General features: G+C 37.3%; 1 protein-coding gene across 1 annotated transcript; it reads right to left on the reverse strand.

The window, feature by feature from the left end:
- Positions 1–368: 368 nt before the first annotated feature.
- Positions 369–947, reverse strand: LOC114621313 (60S ribosomal protein L29-like). Its single transcript, XM_028767535.1, has one exon. The coding sequence runs from the start codon at positions 818–820 to the stop codon at positions 476–478; it is 345 nt and encodes a 114-aa protein (XP_028623368.1). The 5' UTR covers positions 821–947; the 3' UTR covers positions 369–475.
- Between the last annotated feature and the right edge of the window lie 9,936 nt (positions 948–10,883).

The raw sequence follows: 10,883 nt of genomic DNA on the forward strand, positions 1-10,883 counted from the left end.
AGGGAAAGGGAAAGGGAAAGAGAGAGAAAGAAAAGGAGAAACACATAAAGGAAATGCAGGCACTCCAAAGAAAACATTTTGAGGTGTTGATGTCTTAGGGCTGACTTCCCTGACATAATAACTTACTTTGTTTACTTGTTCGACAAGGATGAATGAGACAAGAAATCTCAAACCAGTACCATGTGAAGAAAAGAGCAGGCTGAAAACCAACAAAGGTAACAGAGACTATTTCTCTCCAAGTTGGTTATATTTGTTGTCTCTTTGTTCTAATTAATAGAGAAAGGAGTTTGAAACAATTGCATTTCCTTCCTAACTCAGAATTAGTTAGAAGGACTTGACTGTAGCTCACAATAATTTTTTTTTCTTCCCTCGAGTTTATTTGTAAAAACAGCATAGGACACTGGTCATCTGCAAATAGTGTGTGGGTAGGTGTGTCACGGCAGTCCATCTGTCTTCACATTGGCAGGAGCCTTTTCTATGGGGCCTTCACAGGGGCCTGGGCACCTTTGGGAACCTGGGCTGGAGCTTCAGCCTGGGCCTTAACTGGAGCTTTGGCCTCTGCCTTGATTTGAACCTTGGGCTTTGGTTGGCAGAGCCTACGACCCTTGGCCATGTAGCTTCGAATCTGCTTCCCAAGCTTGGGGTGAGCGATGAAAGCCAGGCGGCTGAGTATGCGGCTGGGGCCCTTTGGCATCTTGGGCTTGATGGCCTGAGGCTTCACAAGGGCCTTGATGCCCTCTGCGCGTGCACTCACTGCCTTTGCATTGTTGGCCTGCATCTTCTTCAGGCCTTTCTTGTTGTGCTTCTTGGCAAAGCGCATGTTCCTCAAGAACTTGGGGTCAACCCCCTTAAGAGACTCTTATCTTTGTGACCGGGGTTTCTTGACGCCATTTCTGTGCCATTTGCAGGACTGGTTGTGTGTGGTGTGGTTCTTGAACTTGGCCATGTCTGCATGGTAACCCGTGGCTTCCGCAACGCCTGGGACCAGAAGAGAAAGAGCAGTAACTTTCTTCTTTCATCTAAACACTGGAAATGCTCTTCTGTTGTCTATGGAGGGAATCACTTCAGTGTGAACAGTGTTCTTGAAGTTGCACAGTGGTCTCGAACATACACTGTTATAGAGCATTGTTTAGTTCAGAAGTCTTCCAACCAGCAATGTATACTTCAAACTTCCACAAAATGGCACTGTGTCATTAAAGAAATTCCCATTATATTTGATTGTCTTCACTTACTGAAAATAAATTTTCTCATAAAATATACCTTGATTACAGTTTCCTCTCCCTACACTCCTCCCAGTTCCTCCTCAACTTTTCTCTTATCACAAATCACTCCTTTTCAGTCTCTCACTATAAAAGAACAGGTTTCTAGGAGATAATAACCAAACATAAAAAAAATAATAAGATAGAACCAAAACCATCATACATGGCAACCCAACAGAAGGGACATAGCCCCTTCTGTTCATAAGCACAAGAAGCAGAGACCCACTCCTTCATACAGTCAGAAGTCCCATAAAAATGTCAAGTTGGAAGCTATAATATATATGCATAGGATCTGGTACAGCCCCATGCAGGCCTATTCTTTCTCCTTTAATCTCTGAATTTATATAAACTCTACTTAATTCAGAGGGTTTTATTCTCCTGGTGTCCCCCATTGCCTCTGGCTTTTACACACTCATTCAGCCTCTTCTTCCACAGAGTTTCCTGAGATCTGAACAGGGGACTTGATGGAGAAAATGCTGTATATGTATTGTCTGGCAGTACCCCTCTGAATTTGCTCCCATGTTCTGTAATAGGAAGCCTCTCTGGGAATGACTAAATAAGGTACTGATCTATGTGTAGAGCAGCCTATCATTAGGAGTTATTTTGTTGTTACATCTTTTCTTTTCTTTTTATACTAGTAGTATTTGGCTTTACCCTAGCTCTGTAGGGTATCTAGTCTCTGATTCTTGGTCACACAAACAGTGTTGGGTATGGATTTTCCCTGATGGAGTGGATCATAGTCAAATCAGACTTTGGTGAGCTATTCTCACAAGTCCTGAGCCACCATTGTCCTAGCATATTTTGTAGGCAGAATATATAGTAGGTCAAAGGTTTTATAATTGGGTTGGTGTTTTTGTTTCACTTTTGTTGTTTTGTCCCTTCTCCACCCAAAACACTAGAATGTAGCGAAGAAGGTTCTGCATAGGTTCTAGCTTAATAACTCCATGTTTAATAACTTGTAGGAGTCTTGTTCTTAGGAATGGGGACTCACTGTCAGTTTGTGAAGAGCAACTCATTGTCTTAGTAACAACTTCGTGTAGTGAGAAATAATGAAAACTCTAACCCAAATAAGACCGGTCAATGAAAACACAACTAAGTAATTATGAATATATTCTGTAAGCCTAGATTGGGCCGATACCCCTACACTACTCTGTTCCCCAGCTATGAGACCCTTACAACTTGAGGTTTTTCCAAACCCTGCGTTTGTCCTTCTACCTCCTGCTTCCCAGTTCACCCCTGTTGTCTTCTCTCTCCTCTCTTCTCCCCAGTACTCCTCTCTCTCTTCTCTTCCCAGTCATCTATGTCTCCTTTGTCTTCTTCCTCCATTGTCTTCCTCAAGTCGTCCCCCAGTCGTCCTCACCCTCTCTTTTCTCTCCTCAGCCTTTATTTCTCCACCTCCCCTTCCTCTGCCCAATCACTGACTCCATCCTTTATTTTACAAATTAATATGGGCAGACCAGACGGTTCACTAGAAATCACCTGTGTAATGACTCACACCTCCTCTGCAGTCCTTCACAGGGAAGGGGAATTAGTATCAAAATACAAGGCCAGGGCTATCCACATCAGCTTGGTTATTTGGTGATCTCCATGGGACACTGTTGAGCAGTAGTAGTTACTCAATTGAATGGAACCAGCTTCTGGTACTGGAAGACCTATTTGATAGCAAGAGAGGGCCAGTTGAGAATCTATAACCTTCATTATTATGAGACTTCTTTAGAATCAACTTCATAGATTTCAGTGATTTTATGCATCACTAAGCTTCATACCATTGCTCAAATCTCCCTCTCCCAGCATTCCTTTCCACAAACATATGTCACTTCCCACTCTCTACTTTATCTTCTGATGAAAATCCAGCTTTAATCGAATTCCACCCATAAAGTCTAACCTATTCCCTGCTCCCAGGGAGATTACACTATGGTTATCATTTACTTAACAGCTAATATACACATATAAGTGAATACATAGTAGATTTATCTTTCTAGGCCTGGGTTGTCCCACTCAGGGTGATTTTTTTCTAGTTGCTTCCATTTGCCTACAAATTTGAGGGTGCTATTATTTTTAACAGTCAAATAGTACTCAACTGTGTAAATGTACTACATTTTCTTTTCCTTTTCGTCTGTTATGGAACATCTAGGTTGTTTCTAGTTTCTGATTATTGTGAATAGAGCAGCATTGAGCATGGTTGAGCAAGTGTCCTTGTGGTAAGGTGAAGTATCCTTTGGTTATATACTCAGGAGTGATATAGCTGGGTCTTGAAGTAAATTGATTCCCAACTTTCTGAGGAACCATCATATTAATTTTCATAGTGGTTACACATATTTGCATTCCCCAGCAGCAATGGGGGAGTGGCCCTAGTATTCCAAATCCTTGCCAGCATAAGTTCTATTTGTGTTATTGGCAGTAGCCATGTTCACAGGTCTAAGATGGAAATTCAAAGGAGTTTCGATTTGTGTTTTCTTGATGGCTAAGAATGTTGAATCTTTCTTTAAGTGTTTTCAGTCATTTGAGTTTCTTCTATTAACAATTCTCTCCTGGAATTTGTACCTTGGTTTTAATTAAATTATTTGGTCTATTGATATCCAGTTTCTTGAGTTCATTATATGTTTTCTATATTAGCCTTTTGTTGGATGTGGAGTCAGGCAATATCTTTTCCAGTCCTGTAGGCTACTGCTTTGTCCTAATGATGGTGTCCTATACCTCTCAGAAGTTATTCAGTTTCATGAGATCTCATTTATTAATGTTTGTTCACATCAAGTTGTTACAAGCACAGGAACAAAGGGTTGGACTCATCATACCTCGCCAATTTACTCACAAACATCTGTTTCCATGAAGGTACACAGGATCTCATTTACAAGTTAAAAATGCTGTTTGGCCATTTTGAGCCCCACATGTGTCTCAATGCACCAGGAAAGTTTGTTCTACAATGGAAACACAAGCAAAGAAGCAAGAATATGCTAGCATCAAAGGAAATCGTTTACAACATGCTTCTGTGGTGACAGATTTTATTCTTAATCTATGGAAAGGATAAATAACTGAGTGACGTTGCATGACTAATAAACACCTCAGGAACTAAGGGTTGTGTTACTCTTCTTGGGAAATAACAACACCATTTGAAGAACATGTTGAGTGCAAAATGAATAAAGATAATGTGGTGGTCGCTTGCTCTTAATTTAAATTGTGTTTTATATCCTTAACATTAATTTTAAACATAAAAGATGCTTAATATTAAGAAGTTACACTATTAGCTGAATATCATGTCTAGTAAGTAGACCATCCTGAAATGTAGTACCTGTTCTCATGACATATACCAAACAAACAAGTGCTGACAGTCTCAAATAATCACTAAGGAGAAAAGAAAGGAAATGTTTTACATGAGCTGACATTGCTTGTAACTTGGCACTAGCAATTAGAACTAACCAGCCATGGAGTTGATTCCAGAAGCACATAAGTGCCATTGATAGCATTGTAATTCTCTTTGGGTTTCGCTGTAATGATTAAGCCATAGTCTTCTATGATGGCTGGGTTTAAGTATGAAGACAAACATCAAATTAAAGAATTCTCCTGCAGAGAGTAGAGTCAGGCAACTAAATTTCACACGTTGCTGATTACACAGAAAGCTCTTGGTAAAGGAATTTTTAGAGATTTAACAAGTCATTAAGGACAGAGGTTCAGCATCTTCTAAAAGCCCAGATATCTTGCAGCTATCTATCAGTGCAACCACTACCGCCTCTAGGGTTCATTACACTTACATGATTCCACAGAGAAGATGTTCTCATAGGTTAATGATTCTAAGAATAAGGAGAGGTACTGTGCTATATCTTTCAAAGGCAACTGTGTATGATTATTAACACCAAATTGGTTACAAAAATTTTAAGCTAATCAAGGAAGAAATAAGCCAGTTAACATCTACGTGTTATCTGTAAACTAATAGTCTGCATTTCTACCAAGTAACAGTCTCCATGTTATCGCCTGCAGCACCCTCCTGTGCACCTGGTTTACAAGCCAGCTTCTTGACACAGGAAAACAAATTAAATCCAGGCTTCAGTTATGTTATCAAAGATCGCTGGCTAATGGGTTTCTGGAACTCTAGATAATGCAGGAGGCTGCACTCGTGAAGATAGGGACTGATGTATTCTCTCCAGCCACCAGAATAAATCTGTTTCTTTATTTCAGAAGTAAAGGTTTTCATACTGTGTCTATCATTCAATGTTTTCCCCATAAAACAGGGTTGCAGTATAATGTCCACCACATGAGAATTCTAGTTTTATAGCTTCTTAGTGATTTGTTCCTGCTAGTTACATGCCACTGAAAGAGATGAAAGGAATTATTAATCCTAATGGTTTTAGCAGTAAGCAGCTTGCCCAAAAAGTAGATTTATGGATATCTTTACATTTTCCCTTATTTTACAAAGACTGTGTAGTTAAATTCCCATGAAAGGTTATATTTTCCAAGATATAACACCTAATATCAGATGTGAGTTAGATTTTAGACTTAAAACTCCATTGTCTGCATTTATAATTTCTGGTATTGGTAGCAAGTCTCAAGCTTTTATAATATTGATACAGTGTAACAGTATATTTGGATAATAAACTTAAAATATTATTTTAAAATCCACATGGAGGCCGAGGAGATATCTCAGTTGATAAAATACTTACCACAAAATATCAAGACTGAAGATTGCATAGCATTCATGAAAATGTTCAGGCAGAAGGAGCAGCACTCCTGAAACTGATAATCTGGGACTCAGGCAGGTGGTCCATAGGTTAAGTTGGCTGAGTAGAGTCCCCTGATGAGTAACAGTCTATGTTTCAATATTATTGGTAAAAGTAATTTGGGAGAAAAAAACTTTACATACACACACACAGGCCTAACACAGAAGCAGACACACACACACAGGCCTACCACAGAGGCACACACACACACACACACACACACAAACACAAACATTTGTCAAATGCATATCTATGCAAGAAAACAGATTCAAATAGATAGTTACTATCTGTTTAAATTTATTGAAAAAGAAAACCTTTAGGCTACTAGAACCAATCTGAACAATGGCTCCAGACAGATAGATTATTTTTGATGTCTAAAATACAAAATTCCCTCTTTATATTGACTTGTGAAAATTAAGAAAATGTTATTTACCACATTATTGGCAGAGAGACAACTTTGGCAATTGAATCAATTAAGAAAAAGTTGGTTACAAGTGTCTATTCAAGAAACCAAATAATACCATTTCATTCTCAAAGACATAAAATGATTTCAATTTTAAGACTGAAAATAAAAGCATTATCCAAGTAAACATATTAAGCACATATTCAAGGTGTTCCATTCTAAATACCTTGCCCCTCAACTTTAAGATGTTTTCTACCTTTTAATGTTATTTTTATTTTCTATGAAACTAACTCATCTTGCGATTCCTTAAGTTACACTATATATTTTTTTAATTGTCTGACATTGTGCCTTGCCATGTGAGACTCCATTTTGCAAGTAACATTTAGTTCCATTTTAGGTGCAAATGAAGAGCAAAATTATTCTACACAAAGGCACATAGACACTGCTACTTGCCCAGCACCATCCAGGAGGCACACATAAATAACACTTGTGTGTTCTGTCCCTGTTTTTTTTTAAGTCACCCCCCCCATGACCCTACTATGTTCCTGCTATTTAAGACCACACCAGTTTAAATACAAATGTCTAATGAATCAAAGCTGGTACCAATATATCTAATAGAATATGCTTATCATCTCTGGCTATAGAGTATTTCATTCAGAATAATTATTTACCTGTAAATCTTACATTTCAATTTTTATTTATATCTGAATAATATTCCTTTGTGTACATATGCCACATTTTCATTATCTGTTCATTTGGTGGTGCTGAAAATTTCCATACATGCTATCAAATGTGACAAACAATTAAAAGTTTTACTCATCTGTGATTCTGTTGAGCTATAATAATGACTGACTTAGTAGGATATCCCTATCACTATAACAGTGGCTTGATGATTGTGGGTGTAAACAACCACTTTCTGCTTAGATGTAAACCTTCTTCTACAATATGGGCTCTATACCTAATATCATTAACTGTGCCAAAATCTGTGGCCGGCTAAGGTTCATGTCAAAAATAATATTCTTCTAAATGGGCATCCTAATAACCTGGCCTCCTACATTCTTATTTTTTACCCATAGATTAATCTATTTGTCAATCAACAGTTACATAGTGATTAATAAAAGGACTTAGAAGAGAGAGTAAGAAATTGTGGCATGCTAAGATCTAAATGGTACATACATATATCATATTGCCTTATCCAGAAGTTTAGAAATCATTATGCAAAGGGAACAAAAAGTAGGAGCCAGAAGTAGTAGAAATCTTTAGCAAAAGAGTGTTTGCCAAATATATCAGAGCTATTTTACACATTAATTCACAGGGCATGTTACTATGAGCATACAACCTACACAAGATAAAACCAGCCCAAATTCTCACCTGGACCAAAGAGAAGTTCGTTCTTAAATAAAGATCCGAGGTAACTGATACTCCTAACCAACACTTCCACCTTAAGCTGAGCTTCTTGGGGGCTTCTGGGGATGAAAGAATCAGTTTTCTTTAGAAAGTGTGTCCTGAGAGGCTATCCATGTTATGGTAGATAGCCCTACTCTCTTTTATATGCCCAAAGCATTAAGTGGACTCATTTGCTCTTAAAAAAGAAAATATGTGAGTTTGAGTAGGGAGTGGGAAGAGTCATGGGGAGGATTAGATGGGTAAGAAGCAGGAGAACTGGTCAAAACATATGTATCAAAAAGAGTCTCAGGAAGAGTGAAGTCCTCTCATCTGGTCCCCATGAATAGGATGACATCTGACACCATGATGGTGATTTCTTACATCAATATGTCATCTAAGATTCCGGTGTGTACATCAAGAAACAGACAGGCTGAATATTCAGCACTACTGGGAGCTTCACCTTAATGTGATGCCCTTTATTGGTATGGATGCCTCTAATATCCACTTTCTCAATCTGTCTCTAGTCCGTGTTTTTTTGCCTCCATGAAACTTCAGTTTTACAGCTTGCCTCTATGGCCTCCACAATTTTGTACCTTGCCTCTAAAACTATACACAATACTGGGGATTTGATCAAGCACTGACCCTAAATCTTGAATTCCCTACAAGAGTTTTCCAACTGGATTCCAAGTTTTTCATTATATTACCCTTAATATCTATGATAGATAATTCTACTTCAACTTGACACAAACTAAAGTTATCTGAAAGGAGGGAAACTCAATTGAGAAGATGTCTCATAAGATCTAGCTGTAGAACATTTGCTTTGCTAGTGATTGATGAGGGGAGGACCCAGCCCACTGTGAGTACTCTCATCACTGGTCCAGCAATATTGACTTCTATGAGAAGGCAGGCTGAACAAGCCCTGAGGAACAAGCCACAGAGCAGCATCCCTCCATGGACTCTGCATTAGCTCCTGCCTGTTTGACTTCCTGCCCTGACTTCCCACAATGATGATCTGCAATATGGAAGTATAAGCCAAATAAACCCTTTCATCCCCAACTTGCTTTTTGGTCATGGTGTTTCATAGCAACAGTAAAAAGCCCTAAATAAGACAAGGGCTATTTTGTATATGTGTTTCTGATCTTTGTTCCTGCCTACAACAAGCCTGATTTAAATTCTGCTCTCGCCTTCATCTTCCTTTACAATCTTTCAAATATATGGGTTTGGTACATGTTATATGGAATGTATAATTTGAGAACTAAAATTATTAAATAAGATTAGATTTTTTAAACTGCATTTTTCTATGGCTAATATCAAGGAAAATTGGAACTACTTGACAAGGCACAGCCAAAAAAAGCAAGATAGATCTAGAATTCATGTTCAATAATTTTCAATATTGAATATTCAAAATCTAGAATATTATTCAATAAATTTCAACAATATGAATATGAATGTTCATATTCATTTCAAATATGAATATGCTTGCATACGCAACTAACAAAGCATATACTTAACAGGTTCAATAATGACAATCTACATAGTAAATTACTGGGGAAATATAATTTTTATATATTTTAAATGATTATCTCTGAGTAGGTTATATAGAGTTACTTATCATAAACGTGGCTATCTGGAATACCCATGTGGAAATACAGAAGAAGATAACTACATGCAAAACATATCTACATATGATTTGTTTCAAATTAAATTATACATCACAGCTTTCAGAACAATTTAATTACAGAAGTTCAGAGGTGGGAATTATATATTTACATATGGGACATTTATTATTAACTTGTTATTCAAAGTGTAGGTGTATAGCAATACTAACTAAGTTATTATGAGAAAATCTCAGAGTTCAGCAGTGCTCACAAGTCATCAACAATATACCAAGTAAGATAGGGAAGGCTGAAAATCAGAAAAAGATGTACCCAATGTTGATAAATTAGAATAATGAACAGGTAAAATTATCAGAGACCTCAAGCCTATGTTTGGAAACACTGACATGAATTTTAAGGAAAAGAGGTAATTAATAATTCCTGGTCAATATATGGTACCGCCCACCACCAATATTTCATTATCTCTGCTCAAGTCTTCTTGGTTATTAATCTATTCTTTGCTTTCCTAACTGAAGAATACACTGGTTCCTACTGTAACTGGTTTTGTTTTCTGAACCAAGTACTTCTAAGGTGGGTGCCCATGTCCTATGTTGCCACATGCACTGTTAGTATAGATATGTGTTGAACAGCATGTAAAGATGAGAGTCTTAGAATTACAAGTGTATTATAAAAATAGGAATATATGCATATTCCAAAACAAAAGTCCCTCTTGCTAGGCTAGTCATCATTTTATTTTCTGACTCACAAGGGTATTATTCCTGTTCTAGAGAGCGGCCTTGACCTTGTAACTGTTTTCATTTGAATGTGAAGTATTTGTCTCGAGATTCGCCTCTTCCAGGAACTGAAAGTGGCTTGCAGGTTCAAGTGAGGAGTCAGTCAGTGCTTTTTGCATGAAGTAGCTCCTAAGTGCCAGTTACAGTAATATTAATTTAAGTCAAACACAGTGTATAAAATATTCCACAGATTATTAATTAAGTCACTATTTTTCTCAAATATATCTAAAGAGATTCAGTGTATACTTAAATTATTATGTGATTGCATATAAAAGTATTCTGCTCTGGAAAGTACAAAAAAACCATTACTTATAAATTTTAGTTTCTGTACTGTAGTCTAAGAAATATGGATTTAAAATCTTTGTTCAAAAATCAAAGGAATTAATCACTGTCTGTCTCTTTCTGGGTCTGTCTCTCTCATTGTCTCTTTGTTTCCTTCTCTCTCTGTCTCTGTCTCTCTGTGTCTCTTAGTCTCTCTGTCTCTGCTTCTCTCTCTCTCTTACAAACACATATATACAAACACATGCACCATAATCAAAACTATATATATATCAAAATCATATATAAAATCATGAACACCACAATAAATAAATAACATAGAAATCCATCTGGAGTTAAGCCTTTAGTCAGTCTCAGCTATACAGATTTTGGGTGAGGGAATGGTTAACAAGTTCAAGACCTGTTTAAACTTAAGAGCATTTTTATGGATAAACCTGAAGATTGAGTAAAACCCT

This window comes from Grammomys surdaster, unplaced genomic scaffold (assembly GCF_004785775.1).
Source record: "Grammomys surdaster isolate TR1022 unplaced genomic scaffold, NIH_TR_1.0 174, whole genome shotgun sequence".
NCBI lineage: Eukaryota > Metazoa > Chordata > Mammalia > Rodentia > Muridae > Grammomys > Grammomys surdaster.